The 25,516-nt window shown below is 46.3% G+C and overlaps 1 protein-coding gene across 1 annotated transcript; it reads left to right on the top strand.

Annotated features, from left to right (window-relative positions):
* The first annotated feature begins 11,897 nt into the window (after positions 1-11,897).
* Positions 11,898-21,755, top strand: LOC115605247 (hyaluronidase-1-like). Its single transcript, XM_030479397.1, has 3 exons — positions 11,898-12,815; positions 19,399-19,488; positions 20,527-21,755. Exons 1-3 carry the CDS (start codon positions 11,898-11,900, stop codon positions 20,953-20,955), a joined length of 1,437 nt encoding a protein of 478 aa, XP_030335257.1. The 3' UTR covers positions 20,956-21,755.
* The last annotated feature ends 3,761 nt before the right edge of the window (positions 21,756-25,516 follow it).

The raw sequence follows: 25,516 nt of genomic DNA, 5'->3' as shown, positions 1-25,516 counted from the left end.
TATCACCTCCTTTTCTAGGTCAATGTAGATAGCTGTGTGACTACTTCCATATAGCATTAAATAGGAATTTATAGTAGCTTTGGGAAGTGTCCAGTATTCACTGGAAGACCCTGAGTGGTCCTTGACCAGACCTCTAACTTCTAAACAGCTTGAACATGATTAGACAGATTCTTGCCTTTTTTTTTTTTTTTTTTGTGGGATTCAGCTTGCAGATGCAGACATCTGCATGTCTACAGTCAATCCAGGTGCCCGGGCTTCTTCACAACTTCAATGAAGATTTGGTCAATCCAGTCAAAAGACCCTTGAGAATTATTCAACATATCCCGAGATAAACATTTTCATTTTGTTACTTGGGGAGTGCATGGTCCTGAGTAACCAGCTCTAGGGGGGAGTTGGACCAGATGTCCCCCAGAAGTCCCTGCCAACCTCAATCATTCTGTGATCCTGTGATTTGAAAGCCTTGTCAGGGACAGCAACAAGAATTAGCCAGAAACTAAAAATATAACTTAACATTATTCTATACTATTATTTCCTGGCTTATCTCTGTTATGATTTATTATCGGCAATGTTGTAATGCTTAGGGCTGCCAGATCTAGGCAAGACCTGTACTGTATTAGTCATTATACCTGACAAAAAGATCTAATTATATGTACATTATCGTGGTGAGTATCTCCACAGAGGACGCCTTTAACACCGGAGCGGGGGGAAGCACAGCGTCCCGGAGCCTCAGTTCGGAGCGGCAAGAGCGACCGAGCGAGCCTCAAGTCCTCGACAGGACTTGCCCAGGAGCCGGCAGCTCAGCTGACGCGAGCAGCAGACTCACAGGGGGCGGTGCCAGGAGTGACGGCACCAGCCCCCAGTGGGTGAAAACCCATCCCAGGGAGCGCGAGCGACCAGGAGCGCGGCACGTCAGTCAGGGCGTGGCGCGGCAGTTTGCGCGGGCAGCGAGCGGAATGGTGAGCACTCGCCTCAGGAGCAGGGCCCGCTCTGGGAGCTCTGCCCCGGCGGTGGCCAGCGTAGGCACCCAGACAGAGCCGATGAGAGGGGAGGCTGCGGCGCAGACCTCGGTGTGTAGAGAGTGCCTCGACTGGTCTCTTGAGGCGAGGGTGCACAATGGGCAGGGCTGCACTCGGTGCACCCTGGTGGAGGTCCTCCTGCAGCAGGTGGCTGAGCTGCGGGAGGCTGTTGGAGAGCTAAAAGATGCCAGGGAAGCTGAGAGGAAGCTGGGCTGCTTGCTCCAGGCCCAAACTGTGCAGGGGCTGCAAACGTCCAGCATTGCTCATATAGGAAAGAAGGAGGGCAGCAACCCAGGAAGCTGGGAATTAGTCACGAGAAAAATGAACAAAAAAAGGAGGAAGAGGACAATTAACGACAAGGGGCTTCCTCCTAAATCTGATGTCCCCACCCAGAACCGCTTCGCGGTTCTGCAGGGGGCTAATGAGAAAGCACCCACCACACCTAATGAGCACCCTGCTGATGCACCAGTAAAGAGGATCACTACTGGTGTCTCCAGGAAAAAGAGGAGGGTCATAGTAGTAGGGGACTCTACTTTGAAAGGCACAGAGGCACTCATCTGCCAGCCTGATCCAGTCTCGAGGGAGGTGTGTTGCCTGCCAGGGGCTCGGATCAGGGATGTTGCTGAGAGGCTGCCTGCTCTAGTAAGTCCTGCTGACTATTACCCCCTTCTAGTGGTCCATGTGGGTGCTAGAGATATAGATAGCAGTAGCCTGGAGAACATTAAGAAGGACTACAGAGCCCTGGGAGAGGTGGTTAGGGGCTCTGGAGCTCAGATAGTTTTTTTGTTGATTCTCCAGGACAAAGGGGAGGACCTTAAAAAAGCTAGGCGTGTTTGGCAGGTTAATAAATGGTCAGAATGGTGGTGCCATAGTCAGGGGTTTGGCTATTTAGAACATGGGGCTCCATTTGGGAGGCCAGATCTACTGGAGGCTGGTGGAGCTGGTCTGACAAAGAAGGGGAAGAGCTGTTTTGGTAGGAGGCTTGCCAGGCTGGTCAGGAAAGCTTTAAACTAGATGTGTTGGGGGAGGGGAGCATTGATCCATCCCAACACTCCTGGTCAGTTGCCAGCACCTGTAATAAGTGCTTGGAGCCATGTAGAGATGTTCCAGCTGCCCCAGCCATTGAGTCGGCTTCATTTGGAGCTCGGCTAAGGTGTCTCTATACAAACGCCCGTAGTATGGGGAACAAGCAAGAGGAATTAGAGATGTGTGCAAGGCTATGGGAATATGATGTCATTGGTATCACAGAAACATGGTGGGATGGCTCCTATGACTGGAGTGTCGGAATGGAAGGTTACAGGCTGTTTAGAAAAGACAGGCCAGGCAGACGGGCAGGGGGCGTTGCTATCTATGTCAGTGATAGGCTAGAGAGTATGGAACTCTGTCTGGGGACGGCTGATGAGGTAACAGAGTGTTTGTGGGTCAGGATCAAAGGGAAAACAGCAACAGGGGACATTACGGTGGGGATCTGTTACAGGCCGCCTGATCAAGAGGACTCTGTGGATGAAGCGCTCTGCAGACAGATAGGAGCAGCCTCACGCTCGCAGGCCCTGGTCCTCATGGGAGACTTCAACTATCCTGACATCTGTTGGAGGGACGGTACGGCCCGGCACAAGCAATCCAGGAGGTTCCTCGATTGTGTGGAAGACAACTTCCTCTTTCAAGCAGTAGAGGAGCCGACGAGGAGAGGTGCCATGCTGGACCTGGTGCTCACCAACAGGGAGGGACTGGTTGGAAATGTGACGCTCCAGGGCAGCCTTGGCTCTAGTGATCACGAGATGGTTGAGTTTGAGATCCTCAGGATGGTGAGAAGAGCGTGCAGCAAGCTCACTGCCCTGGACTTCAAGAAAGCAGACTTTGGCCTCTTCAGGAACCTCCTTAGTAAGGTTTCATGGGATACAGTCCTAGAGGGCAGGGGGGCCCAAGACTGCTGGTCGGTATTCAAGGATCACCTGCTACGTGCTCAAGAGTGTTGCATCCCGACTAGAAGAAAGTGCAGCAGGAGGGCCAGGAGACCTCCATGGATGGACAAGGAGCTGCTGAGGAAACTTAGAGGGAAGAAAGAAGCTTATAGAAGGTGGAAGCGAGGACAGGCGGCCTGGGAAGAATATAGGAGCATTGCCCGAGAAGCTAGGGACCAGGTTAGGAAAGCTAAGGCCCAGCTAGAATTAAGTTTGGCAAGGGATGTAAAAGATAACAGGAAAGGATTCTATAGATACATAGCAAATAAAAGACAGACTAGGGACAACGTGGGCCCTCTCCAGAAGCTATCAGGAGAACTGGCTACCATGGATTTGGAGAAGGCTGAGGTTCTTAATGACTTCTTTGCCTCAGTCTTCACCAGCAAATGCTCTGACCACACAACCCAAGTCTTGGAAAGCAAATGCAGGGACTGTGAGAATGAAGACCTAAGGCCCACTGTAGGAGAGGATCAGGTTCGAGACCATCTTAAGAACCTGAATGTGCATAAGTCCATGGGACCTGATGAAATCCATCCACGGGTCCTGAAGGAGCTGGCGAATGAAGTTGCTAAGCCACTGTCCATCATATTTGAAAAATCCTGGCAGCCAGGTGAAGTTCCCAATGACTGGAAGAAGGGTAATATAACCCCCATTTTCAAGAAGGGGAAGGTGGAAGACCTGGGGAACTACAGACCAGTCAGCCTCACCTCTGTGCCTGGCAAAATCTTGGAACAGTTTCTCCTGGAAAACATGCTAAGGCACATGAAAAACAATGAGGTGGTTGGTGACAGCCAACATGGCTTCACTAAGGGGAAATCCTGCCTGACCAATTTGGTGGCCTTCTATGATGGAGCCACGGAACTGATGGACAGGGGCAGAGCAGTTGACGTCATCCACCTGGACTTGTGCAAAGCGTTCGACACTGTCCCGCACGACATCCTTGTCTCTAAATTGGAGAGACATCAATTTGATAGATGGACCACTCGGTGGATAAAAAACTGGCTCGATGGCCGCACACAAAGAGTTGTGGTAAATGGCTCGATGTCCAGTTGGAAACCTGTAACGAGTGGTGTCCCTCAGGGATCGGTGTTGGGACCGGTCCTGTTCAACATCTGTGTCGGCGACATGGACAGTGGGATTGAGTGCACCCTCAGCAAGTTTGCCGACGACACCAAGCTGTGTGGTTCGGTTGATACGCTGGAGGGAAGGGATGCCATCCAGAGGGACCTTGACACGCTTGTGAGGTGGGCCGATGCCAACCTTATGAAGTTTAACCAAGCCAAGTGTAAGGTCCTACACCTGGGTTGGGGCAGTCCCAGGCACTGCTACAGGTTGGGCAGAGAAGAGATTCAGAGCAGCCCTGCAGAAAAGGACTTGGGGGTGTTGGTTGACGAGAAGCTTAACATGAGCCGGCAGTGTGCGCTCGCAGCCCAGAAAGCCAACCGTATCCTGGGCTGCATCAAAAGAAGCGTGACCAGCAGGTCGAAGGAGGTGATCCTGCCCCTCTACTCTGCTCTTGTGAGACCTCACTTGGAGTACTGTGTACAGTTCTGGTGTCCTCAACATAAAAAGGACATGGAGCTGTTGGAGCGAGTCCAGAGGAGGGCCACGAGGGTGATAAGAGGGCTGGAGCACCTCCCATATGAAGGCAGACTGAGAGAGTTGGGGCTGTTCAGCCTGGAGAAGAGAAGGCTGCGTGGAGACCTCATAGCAGCCTTCCAGTATCTGAAGGGGGTCTACAAGGATGCTGGGGAGGGACTCTTCCTTAGGGACTGTAGTGGTAGGACAAGGGGTAATGGGTTCAAACTTAAACAGGGGAAGTTTAGATTAGATATAAGGAAGAAGTTCTTTTCAGTGAGGGTGGTGAAGCACTGGAATGGGTTGCCCAGGGAGGTTGTGGATGCTCCATCCCTGGCGGTGTTCAAGGCCAGGTTGGACAGAGCCTTGGACCACATGGTTTAGGGCAAGGTGTCCCTGCCCATGGCAGGGCGGTTGGAACTAGATGATCTTAAGGTCCTTTTCAACCCTTACAATTCTATTATTCTATGATTCTACATAATAACACAAGGCCGAACAATATCAGCATTTGGATTGTGTAAACAGGCAGCTGGGATCTTTTCCCAGATTTTTTCTTCCACAGAAATTCACTAAAGGTCTTTTCTCTCTCTCCTGGTGCTCTTCCCCTTTCATCTGAGCTATCGCTTTTTGAGAAAATCTTTATTTATATTGTGGGCTCGTTCTCATGTACTGCAAAGCAATCCAGTCCAAATCATGAAAAAGCTCTTGCCAATGTACAAAGCAAGTGTGCTGCATCAAAGTATGAGTGCAAAGTCCTGTGATGCATTCATCAGTTTGTATAAAACAGGAAGGAAAAGACAGTTTTGGTGGCTTTTTTGTTGTTGTTGTTTGGTTTTTTCCCAGCCTGTGACATTACCTAGAAGATTATGCAAGACTCTGCAGGAAAATGGAAAAAGATACCAGTTGCAAGCATACGACTTCCAGCAGATCAGTGAAGTGAAAATAACCTAGCATCCTTTTCCAACAGGCATGCTTGTAGGTAGCACCAGCCTGATGGCCTGTAGCAATGGCCCATTTCATAGAATCATAGAATCATAGAATCGTAAGGGTTGGAAAGGACCTTAAGATCATCTAGTTCCAACCCCCCTGCCATGGGCAGGGACACCTTGCCCTAAACCACGTGGCTCAAGGCTTGAACACCGCCAGGGATGGAGCATCCACAACCTCCCTGGGCAACCCATTCCAGTGCTTCACCACCCTCACTGTAAAGAACTTCTTCCTTATATCTAGTCTAAACTTCCCCTGTTTAAGTTTGAACCCATTACCCCTTGTCCTACCACTACAGTCCCTAAGGAAGAGTCCCTCCCCAGCATCCCTGTAGACCCCCTTCAGATACTGGAAGGCTGCTATGAGGTCACCACGCAGCCTTCTCTTCTCCAGGCTGAACAGCCCCAACTCTCTCAGCCTGTCTTCATATGGGAGGTGCTCCAGCCCTCTTATCATCCTCGTGGCCCTCCTCTGGACTCGCTCCAACAGCTCCATGTCCTTTTTATGTTGAGGACACCAGAACTGTACGCAGTACTCCAAGTGAGGTCTCACAAGAGCAGAGTAGAGGGGCAGGATCACCTCCTTCGACCTGCTGGTCACGCTTCTTTTGATGCAGCCCAGGATGCGGTTGGCTTTCTGGGCTGCGAGCGCACACTGCCGGCTCATGTTAAGCTTCTCGTCAACCAACACCCCCAAGTCCTTTTCTGCAGGGCTGCTCTGAATCTCTTCTCTGCCCAGCCTGTAGCAGTGCCTGGGATTGCCCCTACCCAGGTGTAGGACCTTACACTTGGCTTGGTTAAACTTCATAAGGTTGGCATCGGCCCACCTCACAAGCGTGTCAAGGTCCCTCTGGGTGGCATCCCTTCCCTCCAGCGTATCAACCGAACCACACAGCTTGGTGTCGTCGGCAAACTTGCTGAGGGCGCACTCAATCCCACTGTCCATGTCGCCGACACAGATGTTGAACAGGACCGGTCCCAACACCGATCCCTGAGGGACACCACTCGTTACAGGTTTCCAACTGGACATCGAGCCATTTACCACAACTCTTTGTGTGCGGCCATCGAGCCAGTTTTTCATCCACCGAGTGGTCCATCTATCAAATTGATGTCTCTCCAATTTAGAGACAAGGATGTCGTGCGGGACAGTGTCGAACGCTTTGCATAAGTCCAGGTAGATGACGTCAACTGCTCTGCCCCTGTCCATCAGTTCCGTGGCTCCATCATAGAAGGCCACCAAATTGGTCAGGCAGGATTTCCCCTTAGTGAAGCCATGTTGGCTGTCACCAACCACCTCGTTGTTTTTCATGTGCCTTAGCATGTTTTCCAGGAGAAACTGTTCCAAGATTTTGCCAGGCACAGAGGTGAGCCTGACTCGTCTGTAGTTCCCCGGGTCTTCCACCTTCCCCTTCTTGAAAATGGGGGTTATATTACCCTTCTTCCAGTCATTGGGAACTTCACCTGACTGCCAGGATTTTTCGAATATAATGGACAGTGGCTTAGCAACTTCATTCGCCAGCTCCTTCAGGACCCGTGGATGGATTTCATCAGGTCCCATGGACTTGTGCACGTTCAGGTTCTTAAGATGGTCTCGAACCTGATCCTCTCCTACAGTGGGCCTTAGGTCTTTATTCTCACAGTCCCTGCATTTGCTTTCCAAGACTTGGGTTGTGTGGTCAGAGCATTTGCTGGTGAAGACTGAGGCAAAGAAGTCATTAAGAACCTCAGCCTTCTCCAAATCCATGGTAGCCAGTTCTCCTGATAGCTTCTGGAGAGGGCCCACGTTGTCCCTAGTCTGTCTTTTATTTGCTATGTATCTATAGAATCCTTTCCTGTTATCTTTTACATCCCTTGCCAAACTTAATTCTAGCTGGGCCTTAGCTTTCCTAACCTGGTCCCTAGCTTCTCGGGCAATGCTCCTATATTCTTCCCAGGCCGCCTGTCCTCGCTTCCACCTTCTATAAGCTTCTTTTTTCCCTCTAAGTTTCCTCAGCAGCTCCTTGTCCATCCATGGAGGTCTCCTGGCCCTCCTGCTGCACTTTCTTCTAGTCGGGATGCAACACTCTTGAGCACGTAGCAGGTGATCCTTGAATACCGACCAGCAGTCTTGGGCCCCCCTGCCCTCTAGGACTGTATCCCATGAAACCTTACTAAGGAGGTTCCTGAAGAGGCCAAAGTCTCCTTTCTTGAAGTCCAGGGCAGTGAGCTTGCTGCACGCTCTTCTCACCATCCTGAGGATCTCAAACTCAACCATCTCGTGATCACTAGAGCCAAGGCTGCCCTGGAGCGTCACATTTCCAACCAGTCCCTCCCTGTTGGTGAGCACCAGGTCCAGCATGGCACCTCTCCTCGTCGGCTCCTCTACTGCTTGAAAGAGGAAGTTGTCTTCCACACAATCGAGGAACCTCCTGGATTGCTTGTGCCGGGCCGTACCGTCCCTCCAACAGATGTCAGGATAGTTGAAGTCTCCCATGAGGACCAGGGCCTGCGAGCGTGAGGCTGCTCCTATCTGTCTGCAGAGCGCTTCATCCACAGAGTCCTCTTGATCAGGCGGCCTGTAACAGATCCCCACCGTAATGTCCCCTGTTGCTGTTTTCCCTTTGATCCTGACCCACAAACACTCTGTTACCTCATCAGCCGTCCCCAGACAGAGTTCCATACTCTCTAGCCTATCACTGACATAGATAGCAACGCCCCCTCCCCGTCTGCCTGGCCTGTCTTTTCTAAACAGCCTGTAACCTTCCATTCCGACATTCCAGTCATAGGAGCCATCCCACCATGTTTCTGTGATACCAATGACATCATATTCCCATAGCCTTGCACACATCTCTAATTCCTCTTGCTTGTTCCCCATACTACGGGCGTTTGTATAGAGACACCTTAGCCGAGCTCCAAATGAAGCCGACTCAATGGCTGGGGCAGCTGGAACATCTCTACATGGCTCCAAGCACTTATTACAGGCGCTGGCAACTGACCAGGAATGTTGGGATGGATCAATGCTCCCCTCCCCCAACACATCTAGTTTAAAGCTTTCCTGACCAGCCTGGCAAGCCTCCTACCAAAACAGCTCTTCCCCTTCTTTGTCAGACCAGCTCCACCAGCCTCCAGTAGATCTGGCCTCCCAAATGGAGCCCCATGTTCTAAATAGCCAAACCCCTGACTATGGCACCACCATTCTAACCATTTATTAACCTGCCAAACACGCCTAGCTTTTTTAAGGTCCTCCCCTTTGCCCTGGAGAATCGATGAAAAAACTATCTGAGCTCCAGAGCCCCTAACCACCTCTCCAGGGCTCTGTAGTCCTTCTTAATGTTCTCCAGGCTACTGCTATCTATATCTCTAGCACCCACATGGACCACTAGAAGGGGGTAATAGTCAGCAGGACTTACTAGAGCAGGCAGCCTCTCAGCAACATCCCTGATCCGAGCCCCTGGCAGGCAACACACCTCCCTCGAGACTGGATCAGGCTGGCAGATGAGTGCCTCTGTGCCTTTCAAAGTAGAGTCCCCTGCTACTATGACCCTCCTCTTTTTCCTGGAGGCACCAGTAGTGATCCTCTTTACTGGTGCATCAGCAGGGTGCTCATTAGGTGTGGTGGGTGCTTTCTCATTAGCCCCCTGCAGAACCGCGAAGCGGTTCTGGGTGGGGACATCAGATTTAGGAGGAAGCCCCTTGTCGTTAATTGTCCTCTTCCTCCTTTTTTTGTTCATTTTTCTCGTGACTAATTCCCAGCTTCCTGGGTTGCTGCCCTCCTTCTTTCCTATATGAGCAATGCTGGACGTTTGCAGCCCCTGCACAGTTTGCGCCTGGAGCAAGCAGCCCAGCTTCCTCTCAGCTTCCCTGGCATCTTTTAGCTCTCCAACAGCCTCCCGCAGCTCAGCCACCCGCTGCAGGAGGATCTCCACCAGGGTGCACCGAGTGTAGCCCTGCCCATTGTGCACCCTCGCCTCACGAGACCAGTCGAGGCACTTTCTACACACCGAGGTCTGCGCCGCAGCCTCCCCTCTCATCGGCTCTGTCTGGGTGCCTACGCTGGCCACCGCCGGGGCAGAGCTCCCAGAGCGGGCCCTGCTCCTGAGGCGAGTGCTCACCATTCCGCTCGCTGCCTGCGCGAACTGCCGCGCGAACTGCCGCGCCACACCCTGACTGACGTGCCACGCCCTGTTTGCCCGCCCTGTTCTTCGCGCTCCCTGGGATGGGTTTTCACCCACTGGGGGCTGGTGCCGTCACTCCTGGCGCCGCCCCCTGTGAGTCAGCTGCTCGCGTCAGCTGAGCTGCCGGCTCCTGGGCAAGTCCTGTCGAGGACTTGAGGCTCGCTCGGTCGCTCTTGCCGCTCCGAACTGAGGCTCCGGGACGCTGTGCTTCCCCCCGCTCCGGTGTTAAAGGCGTCCTCTCTGGAGATACCTCACTCAAGGATATTATCCTTAATAGGATCTAAATGATTGTGAGCAAAGTTTTAAAACTTGGGTGCTAAATCTATATTTAGGCAGGCAAAGCAAGCAGCCAGAGAGCAGGTGAGGAAACAGCAAGAACATAAATCCCTAGCTTGCTAATGAGGGCTTGCTCCTGGGGAATCCTGCCTGGTTGCTTCTTGCAGTCCTGCTCTTCACTTTGCTGTCCCCAACCATTGCTTTATGCAAACTGCCTTCCTCCACCTCTTGGGAACGTTCTCTTGTACCAGGCCACTGGTTAGGGGGACTCGATGCTTTTCTGGGGCTGAGGATGGAAAAACACAAGGCTGGGGATAGAAGAGAGAAAGGCTGTTCTGTAGGAGACAAAAAGACAAGTAGAGACTTAAGGGAAAGGCAGAAGATCAGGAGAACAACTGCAAATAGGAGAAGAAACATCAAACCCAGAGGATGGAAGAATGGCAAGGAAGGACAAATGACAGGGAGAGAAATCCTGGATCTTATTACTCATGAGAGCCAACAAATTTTCAAACAGTGAAAAAATGTTTTTCTTTAATAAGTCTGCTGGCAGATTTGGATAAGGGTACCTGCAGCCTTCCTGTAGATCTGGCATCCCATTACAGATTAAAAGGTAATATCCAATGAGTATTAAAAAATCTAGTATTTAGAGTGGTGTGTTGACTACAGTGGTTTGGAAAGCAGGAAACCTAGGGATCCCAGCTGTAACTTAATGGATGGGTAGGTGTAAAGAGCTCTCCTTGTCTAGGAATGGAGTTAGGTGATTAACCGGTGTTAACTGAGTGAGAAAATACCAGGGACAAGTGAGCTAGGCTAATTACAATAAGATCGTTTGGGTCTGACTATACAGGGAAGGAAAGAAGTCAATAAAAAAGGATGTAAAGTAAGGAAATACCCAGTCTCAGGATGCTTCAGATTCACATGGCTAGTGCATGAATTGAACCTGCAATGCAGACAGTGATTGCAGTGGTTTGACATGTGACTGAAATGGAGAAACTTGACAGATAGAAGATAACATGAGAGGATAAACCATGTCATACTATAGTTTGACATGGTACTATTCATAAGAGCAAGCAATTTTTATGATCTCTGGATTCAAGCTGATAAAACATGCTTTTTTGGCTAATTCAGATCTACTTAATTTATTTTCTTTGATACCCTGATATTTAATTTGCTTTCAGTATAATCAGTAGCTTAAACCATTAAGTCATTAATAGTATCACCCTACTAGCCTGCAGATTGGTTATCACTATTGCATTTATTCATTTAAAAAATGAAAGTAAATTCAAGTGTAGGTAACAATACACTTTTGTTTTCAGATATGCTGAAAATTGCAGCATTTCTGAGTTCTCTTGATTAATTTGTGTGATTTACAAGTGTCTGCCTTTTGTTTAAATTACCTTTCCTATTGTGACCATTAGCATATACAGATATTAAAGAAGGCCTAAGCCCCACTGTGATGATATTCTAGGCAAGTCAGACTGACTGTAGCAGAACATTCTTGGAAGCTGAAATTTTAAATGAGTAGCACATTCTCTTTTATGGTGTTGTTTTTAAGTTATTCTTTCATTAGCTATTTTTTTGTAGAAGTCAGCAAGCAAGTAAGTGTTAAGGAAAGGTCTGAATCAACTGTTGGAGGTGTCTGGGTGACAAGGAAAGACATAAAAAAGCTGAGCATCAGAATAGACTTCCAGTCAAGTCTAATAAAAAGTCTTTGAAAGCATTTGAAAACAGACTTAATTTCTACAAGATCACAGTTTTGCACTTTTCGTTGTGCTGGGTATAGTGCTAACAAAAGCAAATCAAACCAGAAGACATCCCTTTGCCATCCTATCTGCCTCCAGGGTGGCTACTGCCCTTCTAACATGTCTTGTTTGATTTTTCTTTTCAAAGACACACCATAAGAGTTTCCCAGAAAAGCCCCATGCCATGGATGCGTGGGTCAGACGGTTAGCAGTGGCGGCGCTGCTCGCTATGGTTGATGCTCAGCTGCCGAAACCGGCACAGGCCCCTCTGGTTCTGCACAAGCCTTTCGTGGTTGTTTGGAATGCACCGACCGAGCAGTGCAGGCTGCGGTACAAGGTGGACCTGGATCTCAGTATTTTTGACATTGTATCCAACACCAATGAGACTCTGAGTGGATCCAATGTGACAATCTTCTATCACACGCACCTGGGATACTATCCCTATTATTCAGATAATGGAGATCCTGTCAATGGAGGGGTGCCCCAGAATGAAAGTCTTATCAAACACCTTAATAAAGCAAAGTCTGACATTGACTACTGCATACCCATGAAGAAATTCCAGGGACTTGCAGTCATTGACTGGGAAAACTGGAGGCCCCAGTGGGATAGGAACTGGGGCAACAAAAGCATATATAGAAATAAATCTCTTGAGATGGTTAGGAGACGGCATCCTCAGTGGTCAGAGGACAGAATTAGGAAAGTGGCTAAAGAGGAATTTGAAAATGCTGGCAAGAGTTTTATGAACACCACCATCCTTCTGGCTGAGCATATGAGACCAAACGGTTTGTGGGGTTACTATCTTTACCCAGACTGCTACAATTATGATTACAAAGAACATCCTCAAACATACACAGGGAAATGCCCAGCTATTGAGTCTGCCCGCAATGACCTCCTGCTTTGGCTGTGGAAGGAAAGCACAGCTCTTTACCCTTCTATATACCTGGATTATATACTGAAGTCAAGTCCAAATGCACTAAAATTTGTTCACTATCGTGTCAAGGAGGCAATACGTGTTGCCTCAATTGCTAGAAAAGACTACGTTTTGCCAGTGTTTGTTTACTCCAGACCATTTTATGCCTATACTTTTCATGTTTTAACAGAGGTAAGCAGACAATTTTAGAAATGTAGAGAGTAGAAAAAGCCTCTTAGAAAAAATACTTGCTAAAAATTTTTCTTCTGTAAAAGCACTTATTCATTTGCTTTTCATATTTAAGGCAGCACCTCTAAAAGGAAGTCCTGTATCACAGTACAATCTCTACACCTTTCAAGAGTTAATACTGCAGTGCTTTGGTCTACTTATGTAGGATAACATTGTATATTTTTAATGAGGGTAATTTAGAAAGAAAGTACAAAGAAATCATTTCCTTAAGGAAGTAATTCATTCTGATATTTTAATTCTTCAGGACAGCTTGTGAAATGAACTTGACAAATTTTCATGAAGTTTAAAACTAATTAGTGTAATGGAAACATAAACTTTCATGAGAAAGGAGCCTCAGGGCTTTTTTGTTTTGTTATCTGAATGTAAATTCATTCAGTATAGAAATAAACCAGTCAAGTAAACTAGTCTTGCCTGGAGTTCCTAACTCCTGCATGGTGAGCATTGACATCTCACTTTTCAGAGGTACAACACGTTCAAATATCTTCATGATCCAACATTTAGTGCTGACACCGCGGAGTCCTTTTAATAAAGAAACCAAGTTTTTGAGTCATGCAGTGTTCCTTCAACCAATCATCGAGTGCAATAAATATACAGTGTTCACAACATTGATGGCAAAAATGCATGCTTACAAACCCCAGACTTTCTGGATATGTAATGATGATTGTGACTCTGCCTGTTTATGCACATAATAGAGAGGCACGGATGCTTATTCATTTCTCTAGTAGTTGTCCCAAGTTCTAAAAGTTTTACTTTGATCTCTACCAATTCCGTGAGAGGGGAGGGAATCTGGGGCAGGGAGCTCATGGATATAAGCCCTTGACGGCTCAGGACATCTGGGGGTGCTCCCTCCGCTTGGTTCATGGAGAGCTGTGTGACGGCTCGCTTCTGCTGCTGATAGAGACAAGTTCTTGACTCAAACCAGAACAGCCAAAGGGAGAGAAGAGGCAAGGGAAAAGGCAAGAGTCAGTCAAGCAAGCCCCAGGCTACACATGGCGTCAGCCTGGAGCGGGAGCTGGGGAGGTACAGTAGAAGCCTAGCAACCTGAGAAGTGTTTCAGGCTGCCCCAGAAAGGAAATGGTGCATAGAAGCAATCATGAATTCAGTCTGCCTCATTTTTCAGCAACCAGGGGCTCTCTGGAGCTATTTTCTGTGTGATGTGGAAACTACAGGTCCTAACTGACTCAGAAATCGTGGGCAAACAGGCAAGGTTGGCTCCTGCTGAAGGCAAGGAGACACTGGGGTCGGTACAGGCAGGATTTCACCCAGAACACCTTCACTGAAGAAATCAGGCTGTGAAATAATTGAGCATTCTTCAACTGCAGGCTGTAATAATACATTTTTATAATATGAATTAGTCCCTTGATCGATATAAAAATACCATGAATGTTACTGAGAGCTATGAAAACTAACATGCTGTTACCAGTTATGCTCAAGTTCAAAATCTGTGGTGGTATAAAGTTACTTTTTTACCTTAAGCTATTTTCTGAACAGTGGTAATTTGGAGTTACATTCCTTTTATATTTTTTAACTCACTGGCCTGTTTTCAATTGCATGTAGCCATTTACTTTTGGATGCTTTAAAGATCACTTTACAACTCTGCAGCCAAGGAAGATCCCTGCATAGCCAGAGAAACATCTTTGGGTTATGCTCTACTACATATTTTCTAGTCAGAACAGAACCCAGCTCTGCAGGCAGGCATGGGGACAGGGCTTGTCATGTCTCTAGGCTATGTGTGAACAGCTTGGGGACTGACAGGAACTTGTGGGGTTGCACTTCAGAAAACTCTAAATAGGAATGATAGGAAAATAATGTTCTTGGTTTCCTTCACAGCCCTGAAGCCATCAAGGTATTTTAAATATTGGTTTGTGTGTTCAGATTTTAGACTAGACTGGAGCTTCTCATTTGACCCACGACATGCCCACAAGTGATGCTCACAAACCTACAGACAAGGCATGAAACCTTTGAGCTCCAGCAATGATGTGCATGAATGTTGCAAGGAAAGGAGACAATGCAGTACAATAACATCCAGGTTAAATGGCTATATTAAAACTGGGATAGCAGATAACAGATACCTGAGCTCTGACAGGGACTGGGCCAGGAGAACTGCTGTCCTGCTCCATCAAGTTCTGCAAGAGCTGTGACATTCTGGTGCAACAGAAATAATTGCTGGCACATTCAAGCTTTGTGTATAAGCTCTTCTGGACACAGTATGAAAAATGCAGCAAATATCACAGTGGAAGAAAATAGAAAGAATGGTTGTGCGTCAGAGTCACTGAGGGAGAGACACTGTCTAGCAGACCTTCAGAAAGATGTAAGACTCAGTTCCTAAACAGATGCTGTAGCTATGTGTGCTGTACCTTTCTCCCTGCCTGCACCTGGAAATCAGGTGAGTTGTGCATAAGGTATCTGAGAAATTAATTCTGCTTTTTTTCTTGGAAACAATTTATAAAATCTGAATCGGGATCCCGATCATTATGAAATACATAGAAGCAGTTTGCCATCTGTAGGGTATTTAGAAGCTATTCGCCTTGACAATTCACTAAGTGTGTGGGAAAGGGAAGAAAACACAGTAGCATCTGTGCTTCCTGAGTAGATGGCTGAAGTCATTAATAAAGCAGGATGACAACTAACAAATGATGAATAATGGATAACAGTTCTCTCGTTCACCTACAGATAGTATTCTCCAATGACCAGGTGTGCGTGCGTACAGAGGCCATTCCCTGCAACCACGCCAGGCTTGTGCTACCATTCCTGAATGCAGAAAAAGCATGTCTGTAACTAAGACTGGTCAAAATTTAAAGGAAAGATTACAGATTTATTTCTCTTTCGTCAACATGTAACTACAACTGAATGTCCTGCTTCCTTTCAAGCTCCAAAACTGAAATGCCTTAGCTCACCTCCTATTTTTTGAGTGTCCAGTGTAGTCACTTGGCTGATCAGAATATGAAGAAGCACTGATAGAAACCACAGCTTCTTCCCCTCTGCTTGGAGATAGCCCAGCATAATCTTGAGGATCTTTGCTTGTTGCACACTGCCCCCAAAAGCTTGAACAAGAATGAGCATTAGAAGGGAAGAGGCTTTGCTGACTTGTTTATCACTTGGAGAAATACCAGACACTTAAGTGGCAGCTGACCCATAAAGTTGCCTCCTCAGGACAGTCCTCTAACATGGATGGATCAGGGTCTGGTACAAGGAGTGAAATAGGATTCCACACTTAGACAAATGCCAAGATGCTCGTATTTAAAATGATATCTAACATTTTTTAAACTTGCATGTATTCTTCCATATGAGGTACTTTTTAAGCTCAGACAGAAGAGGTGTGCCAGTGAGCCCCCACTAATGCCAAGCTGTGGTGTGTGAGAAGCGATGCTAGGTTCAGTCCCGAAATCAGGACTGCTGTGTCTGATGCTGCTGGTGGAGCTCGTGTGCCTCACTCCGGGCTTCATGGAGGTACCTCCCTATCTCTGCTCCCACTCTCATCCATTATGAGAGGCACATAGCTTTCCTTTCCTAAAAATATCCAAATGGGGAGTGAAACTTTCATTTTCTAACCGTGTCTGTGTCAGGGGCGGGTAGTGGTGGTGTCACCCTCTTTGTGTGACTGCTGGTCAGAGCACCTGCCTCTGGTGTGGGAGCTCTTGGCTCTGTTCTCTTCCCAGACACATGAGGATGAATCCAGCACCCAGTGTTAGACACCAGGAAAGAGTTAAGGAATCACCAGAACAAAAGGAATAAGTGTATGAGAGAGCAAAAATAAAGGATGGTGTTACCTCCTGTTCATAGATTATTCAGGGAAAAGCCCTTCTGTGGTAATGGATTTTGAGGCACTGAACATGAGTCAGTCATTCAGTAAAAGACATAACTAGGTCTAGAAGTTACAGTCAGAAACCTTACTTCTTTCCTTGTGGGCAAGTTACCTAATTATTAAGCTGAATTCATCATAAACTGTATTCAGGTTCCCACTTGTTTCTCTTGCTCTCCACTGAACTTGTATTGAATTAGTGTAAAGCTAAATGGCATCAGAAAAAGAAATGGCACCCCTCTGAATGCTATGTGTAACCTCTCCGTGAAAGTAACCCCTGATGGAGGGTTAGCTGGAGATGATGTACCTTTTAAGCATAGGGGAAGAAAGAAAAATTCAGCCCATGTCTTCCTAATTCTCTTAGCACTCAACCTTTGTTTTAAAGGATATAAAAAGTGGAAATGTAAGGTGGAAGAAGAGTGTTTATATAAAGGCACATACAATTTTTTTTTTCAGTGAGCTTCTGTTCTCACCAGCATCCACACCTGTGTAGGTGCTATAAGAACCCTTTAAGCATCCCTAGGGGAATATACATTCCAATCAAATGCCAGATTTTGGCCTTAACCTGAGAAAAGTGCTGAGTTTCTTAGCATTGGCAAGGTGGTGATTCTAGGTGTGGGGGAAAAGTGGAAGTGTGGGTGCCTTGAGAGCTTTAGTTGTGAAATTACCAGTTCCATTGGACTTCACACACCCGGAGGACTAGCAGAACTTTAAGGATCATGCTCTTGATTTTGATTATTTTATATCCATATGAATTAGACATGAAGTGCTGAAATCCCTTTGTTGACCTGAGTCTAAATTATTTCTAAAAGTAACAAAAGAAAGAGGTGGAACATGAGGGAATAAAAACTGGATTTACTGGTCAAGCACCCTAACTCCTAAAGCATTATTACTTACAAAATCTTTATTTTGGGGCTTGCTCAGGTCTTAGTTCATCCATCAGTGCTAAATATCTATTGATTATTTATTTTGCCTGTCTGAAAAGGTTTCATTAATTTGTTAATGAGATATGAACCGTGTTAGTGCTAAATCATTTAACCATCATGTGGCTAAGTCAGAATCACAGATCAGCCTTTGTATCTGGGTAATCTTCATAAAATGCTTTCAGATGAGGAAAGCCTGAGAATCCCCCTTACCAAGAGGTCAGGCTGTATTTCTCGTTTTCTTAACATTTGATATTTTGATCCTTAATTCACATACTTCTTTTTAATTGATAAATTCATTCCCATAGGAAAAACGCCTCACCATTTCCCATATAAAAGTAACACCTGCAGCCCACACCACCATCCTTTTATAAAACTAACATCAGACTGTATACTTTTAAGAGTAATGACATTCTCTAAAAACCAGCTTGGATGATCAGCAGCAACGTGAATTTCAGGCAAGGCCAATTACATTTTATGTCACTCTGAACCCTACACTAAGAGCCAGTAGACAAGCTCTACTTCCTCAGACTTCTGCAGGTTTTGCTGCACTGGTTTGTCCAACCTTTAGTCAAGGGTCAAGGCCTTCTTTTATATCTCTCAGGCCATAAATCCTTCAGGAATGGGGACTCCTTAACTATGCATTGGTAAATCAACAGGCCCTATTTAGTAGTAATTAACAATAATAACATGGTTCTTCCACTCTATCATCTTGCATTTCTGAGGTGCCACCACCATACTGTGATAATTTGTCTGGTCTTTTGGATTGTATTCTCCTAAAAACAGGTGAAAAGACTGTATCAATCACTGCCTTTTTAAAGGAATTTGCTGTTTCTTCATCAAATACTGTAATATCTGTCATTACACACACTGATCAGAAACTACTTTCCAATCAGTTCTTGTAGATAGAAATGGTTTTGGATGTAATTGATCATGCTTTGAAATTTGCGGGTGGAGGAAGATCCTTCCTCTGTATTTTCTGAGATTTAATTGCATTTCTCTAGACACAACAGTCACGGCCTCATGGAATGTCTTTAAGACATTTGCAAGGTATGTTGCTATGCTGTTGGCAAGTCACCAGTGACTCCTGTTCTACACACAGTCTGTGTCTGGTAAAGCTGTATTACTGCTGTCGCTACAGCTTCACTGATTATTGGTGCAGCTCTAAAAGTGGACACGGTTAAGTCAGTATGCAAATGTGTGCTTCTCCCCACTCCACCCCACCCCCCATTTGGCACTGTGTGGCATGGGGAGAGGCTTGGTTTTCAAATATATGCTTCCTGGAATAATGGCATTCATGCTGGTAGGAACAGCAGCTCTGTAACTGTATTGGCATGGCTAAAGCAGCACAAGTTAGACCCCTGCCTAAAGCCTGCAGGGGTCAACTTGTCTTGCAACTATCAACTGCAACTAGACTCTGTAAGGGAAATCTAATGATGTGTGATCATACTTGTCATCATTTGCCAAAAATGGTGCCTATGTAGGTATGGCAATCATTCAAAGACTGGTAGATAAAATAGATCATTCAATTCTTACTCCACCAGGTTTGTTGGAGTACGCCTTGGGAATGAACTATAATGATTTCATTGTTTACTAGTCACATTCATGAATGCAACCTATGCAAACCTCTAGAGATACACAGAAGAGCTTGCTAAACTAAACAGTGATTTTATTGCAAAGAACATACCACTGGTAACAATGTCTCCTCGGGGTGGGGAGGGAACTGATACCCATATCCTAGTGCTTTTTCACTTTTATATCTTTGGTTTTCTGATGTCTGGTTTTGGCCTCCTTTTTTCAGAGGGATCTGGTCAATACCATCGGTGAAAGTGCAGCTTTGGGAGCAGCCGGAGTTGTTCTCTGGGGCAGTATGCAGTACGCCAGCTCAAAGGTAGGTCTGTATCAGTTTATTAGTATTTAGGAATCACCTCAATACCTCTTCTCTGCCACCACGCGCTCCATAGCACCTACCTATCTTTATCAAAGTCATCAGCCAGCAGCTGAGGATCATGGCTTAGTACCAGCTTCAGGTCTTATTAGTCCTATGCTTTTGTCAGGCTGAGAAATCCTGTTGCTTCAGAGAACATTGCTTTGGGCAGGTCATTCGTAGCATCATGGAATAATGAGTCCAGGCTAGACGAAAGATATGTTTTGAAACAATAACACACAAATACAATCACAGTTTGTTTTACTTTGTTCTGTAAGGCCTTGCTCCTCTTCCCAGGTTCTTCAAGCTTTCATAAATAATCCTTGAAGTGATGGAGGCGGCAGGAGGCTGCACTGAGGGTCCACAGGAGGCACGTTAGGAGAGCCCCTGCTCCTAAACCTGGGCTGCGCTTTGGTTTAGGATCAAAAAAAAGCTCTGCTTTTCATGCAGTCTGCTCTCTTCCTCTTGAAGTCTCTGGCAAAGCACTGCTGACTTGGGCAGAGGAAGAGGGAAATCTGAACTGGGACTTTCTAGCTGCAATTGCAGCAACTTCTGTACTGGTTTCTGAAAATGCTGTGGCTCCTTGTAAACTGAAGGAGTTGGAGATATCAGGACCGAAGTGGTGGCTCAATATGTTCTTTAAAACCTTTTGGTCCCAGGCACTGCTCCTTGTCAGCAATTACCAGAAATGTCTACTTAAGGAACTAGTTAGTCTCAGATTAGCATATAAACTCTCTTTCTGTTTACTAGGACTTCTTCCTAATCTAATATTGGATGTTTCTACCAAGTATCCAAATACACAAGGTAGTAAAAGTTAACACTTCGTTAATCTTACCCATGGAAGTAAGCTCATTTAAACTCCAGTACGTAAATCCAACAAGATTTATCTCAACAAGTTACTTCAGCCAAGAACAGTTTTGTACTAGCATCTCCTTAGATATAATAAATTTGGATATAATGCTAGCTACTGAGAACTGTGTCATGGTCTTTTATTATCTACAGGAGAGCTGTTCAACTGTGAAACGGTACATTGATGGACCCTTAGGACATTATGTTATTAATGTGACCTCAGCAGCCAAACTCTGCAGCAAAGTCCTTTGCAAGAAGAATGGAAGATGTATCCGCAAAAACAGTGAATCTTCTGCTTACCTCCATTTGTCACCCACTAATTTTAGGATCCAAGCCCACCACTCAGAGAGAGGCCCCAAGTTCCAGGTGACTGGTGAACCCAGCCTGGAGAGTATTGAAGCCATGAGGCAGAGATTCATGTGTCAGTGTTACCAGGGCTGGACAGGAATATTTTGTGAATTGCCTGACCAAAGGCTAATGGAGCGCTGGGTTCACTTTGTGTTCAGTAGATCAAGAAAACAAAAGCTTTATGTCTTCCTCTTAGCAGCCATGCAGCTTATTCTGCTCTGTACCACACACTAGTCTTCTGAGGCAGTGCAAGGAAGTAAGAAATGGTGCCACTAAGAATTCTGTTCCTTAGCAAGTTTTTATTGCATGGAGAAAAGGCATTGTTGATTAAATAGTTTATTTCTGTTTTCTTCATTTGCCATTCCTGAAATTGCTTCAGACATTAAGCATTTTGAAAGCAGTCCCCTCTTTTTTACTAGCTCCTTTACTTTTAACTCATGTTTTACTCATACATTCAACTGATAAAGCTTCTGCTGTGACAGTGGAAGCTTTACCTGAGTAAAAAAGTTAAATAAACTTGTACTTGTGCTGAGAAGCTACAGGAGAGCTTTGCCAGTGACCTTTTGCTTTGCCATGCGTAACGGCAGTGGGTGACAGCAAAAGTGAAGGTAAAAAACTTCATTATTTTCGTGTGGGAGAGAAAGAATCAAAGTTGAGAAAAACTGACAGTTGTTAAGAACTATTAATTTAAAATAAAGCTAGGGTGTTTTACCTTTTCAAATATTTTTTGATTGTATATATTCTGCTTTAGCTCCTTTATTCAGTTCAGAGTTTGCTAAACTTCAAGGGGAACTTACACATACTTTAGTGTATTGAAAGCATAGAAACTGTTAGCCCAGTTTTGCGAAATACCTGTCACCAATGTAGGTCTGTATTTAACCTGGATGCTCTTGATTAGTATTATGGTGTGCTGTGTTCTGAAACCAGAAGCAATGTGAAAAAGCTGTAATCCTCATGCACTGTGTCAGTGAAATGTGTTTTTAAAATGCTATGTGTAACTTTGTAAAGTGTTTGCATTATTTCTGTAGATTTATAAGAATAAACTTGTGACATATACACAATTTATGTAGATAGCATAAATTAAATTAAACTGACATAAGGTCTTCATCAGTTAAAGTTCTGCTACTCTGTGGGAAGTTTATACAAGCTACACAAATGCTGTAGGTAAAGTGGTAGTATTCCTGATTCTGCCTATGGTGTATATTCTCTATTAGGGTATTAAAGTCTATTTCTATTAAAGTCCATAGGGCTCTGTCAGTTACTCCAGGTGTAAATTTGCCCAATGGCTCTTCTTTAGTCTAGGTTACCACTTCACACAGAAGAGCATATGAGTGTCTCTGGTAGTATATCTATCTGGAAACAAAGGTTTTTGAATTTGGCTCAGGTATTCCTGTAAAGAATTGAAAGCCCAGTTCTGCATCCTCATCGCCAGGTTGTTTTAAGTAGAAGACCAAAATCAGAATTTGGTCTAGGCTTCTTAATGATTACCAAAGGAACCAAGTATCTAAGCAAATGTAATTTCACAGATTTTTATTTTTTTTTTAATTTTTCAATTTCAGCTAGTTAGAGCCCTTTCTTTTCTTAAAAAAAAAATTTACCATTGGACAGTGTTCCTGGAAGTTCTATACAACTACAGCTGCCAGTGGCAGGGGAGAGGCAGCATCTGGCAGCCTCTGCCCTCCTCTGTGCCCCTCCTCTGTGCCCCAGTGGCAGGGGACAGCGGCAGCACATCGGTCCAAGGATGGGGTGTACTGCCATGTGAGCTGAGGCTCCTTGCAGTGAACAGCCCAGACCTCGGTGCCTCACCAGATGCCAAAGCTAGGGTGGGTAAAGCTAGTCTGGAGTGGTCCAACTCAGGACTGTGGATATTTAATGTGTTTTCTGAAGTCCCCTTTTGCCACTGATTCTTTAAGACGAAAATAGGTGAGAAAGGCTCACTGGCTGAACATAATCATACCAGCGTTTTGTGTTTCAGCAGCTTTTTCCAAAAGCAATGTTCTCTGCTAGGGTCAGTGGCTTTGTAAAAATGGGAATGATACTGTTATAAAAAAAAGTGCTAACAGCCCTCACAGGCAAAACCAACAGGATGAAGTTTCAGACCAGTTTGGATTTGTAACACTGTGCACAACTATGCATTTCTCCTGTTAAAACTCCTCGCTAAGATAAAAAATTGCTGCTTAAGTTAAAAATTATCTCAGTTTTGCACTGGAAGTGTTTGATGCAGACAGATAGTAAATTAAAATTGCTCATCATGCATAATAAGAAGACATTTGAATGCTTTTTGCCAAAGAAACGTTGATACCCCTAAGATGTTATGGTAGCCATTTCTTGTTTGTTTACGTTTCAGGAAAAGTAATTTCCTGTCAATCTGGGCCAGACTCAGATAATGGGAGTATTTACAAATACAGGTTGCTCTAAAAGTAAGTTGGAAATGATAGTTCTGTACACTTTGATGGATGATACTGGCTGGGAACACTTACAGATTCTCAGAGACTAAAGTCTGATTCTCAAAAAAACCCAAGTTAAAACAATGCTGTCACATATTGCTTAATGAGATTAAAGCCCCTAAATTGTTCTTATTCAGCAAGGGCACTGTGTGCTTTCCACATACCACAGCACACAGCAGTAAGGAGCAGTTAGAAGTCACTTTCGAGAAGAGGGGAGAGCTCTTTTGGTAGCTTCCCAAAGTGTGTGTTTGACATTTAACTTTGCTGCTTATAAGTTACAGAGTTAAGTGTTAAAACACACTAGTTTATTCCTTGTTTAATGTCATCAGAGTAATTCCAAGGTAGTATTTTTCTGTCTCAATGAATATCTTGTTTAAGCTGCAATAAGAAGAAATGTGTGTGTTAATATACATGCATATCTACACATACAGGTGCATATTAATGAGCGCATGCATTTGTACGTTGCAATACATGTATTGCCGAGGTATCTCCAGAGAGGACGCCTTTAACACCGGAGCGGGGGGAAGCACAGCGTCCAGGAGCCTCAGTTCGGAGCGGCAAGAGCGACCGAGGGAGCCTCAAGTCCTCGACAGGACTTGCCCAGGAGCCGGCAGCTCAGCTGACGCGAGCAGCTGACTCACGGTGGGGGGCGCCAGGAGTGACGGCACCAGCCCTCAGCGGGGAAAAGCCCATCCCAGGGAGCGCGAGCGACCAGGGCGTGGCGCGGCAGTTGGCGCAGGCAGGGCGAGCGGGGAGCGAGCGGGACGGTGAGCACTCGCCTCAGGAGCAGGGCCCGCTCTGGGAGCTCTGCCCCGGCGGTGGCCAGCGTAGGCCCCCAGACAGAGCCGATGAGAGGGGAGGCTGCGGCGCAGACCTCGGTGTGTAGAGAGTGCCTCGACTGGTCTCTTGAGGCGAGGGTGCACAATGGGCAGGGCTGCACTCGGTGCGCCCTAGTGGAGGTCCTCCTGCAGCAGGTGGCTGAGCTGCGGGAGGCTGTTGGAGAGCTAAAAGATGCCAGGGAAGCTGAGAGGAAGCTGGGCTGCTTGCTCCAGGCGCAAACTGTGCAGGGGCTGCAAACGTCCAGCATTGCTCATATAGGAAAGAAGGAGGGCAGCAACCCAGGAAGCTGGGACTTAGTCACGAGAAAAACGAACAAAAAAAGGAGGAAGAGGACAATTAACGACAAGGGGCTTCCTCCTAAATCTGATGTCCCCACCCAGAACCGCTTCGCGGTTCTGCAGGGGGCTAATGAGAAAGCACCCACCACACCTAATGAGTATCCTGCTGATGCACCAGTAAAGAGGATCACTACTGGTGCCTCCAGGAAAAAGAGGAGGGTCATAGTAGCAGGGGACTCTACTTTAAAAGGCACAGAGGCACTCATCTGCCAGCCTGATCCAGTCTCGAGGGAGGTGTGTTGCCTGCCAGGGGCTCGGATCAGGGATGTTGCTGAGAGGCTGCCTGCTCTAGTAAGTCCTGCTGACTATTACCCCCTTCTAGTGGTCCATGTGGGTGCTAGAGATACAGATAGCAGTAGCCTGGAGAACATTAAGAAGGACTACAGAGCCCTGGGAGAGGTGGTTAGGGGCTCTGGAGCACAGATAGTTTTTTTGTCGGTTCTCCAGGACAAAGGGGAGGACCTTAAAAAAGCTAGGCGTGTTTGGCAGGTTAATAAATGGTTAGAATGGTGGTGCCATAGTCAGGGGTTTGGCTATTTAGAACATGGGGCTCCATTTGGGAGGCCAGATCTACTGGAGGCTGGTGGAGCTGGTCTGACAAAGAAGGGGAAGAGCTGTTTTGGTAGGAGGCTTGCCAGGCTGGTCAGGAAAGCTTTAAACTAGATGTGTTGGGGGAGGGGAGCATTGATCCATCCCAACACTCCTGGTCAGTTGCCAGCACCTGTAATTAGTGCTTGGAGCGATGTAGAGATGTTCCAGCTGCCCCAGCCATTGAGTCGGCTGCATTTGGAGCTCGGCTAAGGTGCCTCTATACAAACGCCCGTAGTATGGGGAACAAGCAAGAGGAATTAGAGATGTGTGCAAGGCTATGGGAATATGATGTCATTGGTATCACAGAAACATGGTGGGATGGCTCCTATGACTGGAGTGTCAGAATGGAAGGTTACAGGCTGTTTAGAAAAGACAGGCCAGGCAGACGGGCAGGGGGCGTTGCTATCTATGTCAGTGATAGGCTAGAGAGTATGGAACTCTGTCTGGGGATGGGTGATGAGGTAACAGAGTGTTTGTGGGTCAGGATCAAAGGGAAAACAGCAATGGGGGACATTACGGTGGGGATCTGTTACAGGCCGCCTGATCAAGAGGTCTCTGTGGATGAAGCGCTCTACAGAC

Source organism: Strigops habroptila, chromosome 3 (assembly GCF_004027225.2).
Source record: "Strigops habroptila isolate Jane chromosome 3, bStrHab1.2.pri, whole genome shotgun sequence".
NCBI classification, from domain to species: Eukaryota; Metazoa; Chordata; class Aves; order Psittaciformes; family Psittacidae; genus Strigops; species Strigops habroptila.
Note: the sequence above shows the minus strand (reverse complement) of the source record. Positions and strands in the feature narration are given on the sequence as shown.

Bases quoted from the DNA above. Each gene is read 5' to 3' on its own strand.
- LOC115605247 (XM_030479397.1), top strand. From the start codon at position 11,898: ATGGATGCGTGGGTCAGACGGTTAGCAGTGGCGGCGCTGCTCGCTATG. The intron at 12,816-19,398 runs GTAAGCAGACAA...TCCTTTTTTCAG, and splicing joins CTTTTCATGTTTTAACAGAG to AGGGATCTGGTCAATACCAT. The intron at 19,489-20,526 runs GTAGGTCTGTAT...TATTATCTACAG, and splicing joins TGCAGTACGCCAGCTCAAAG to GAGAGCTGTTCAACTGTGAA.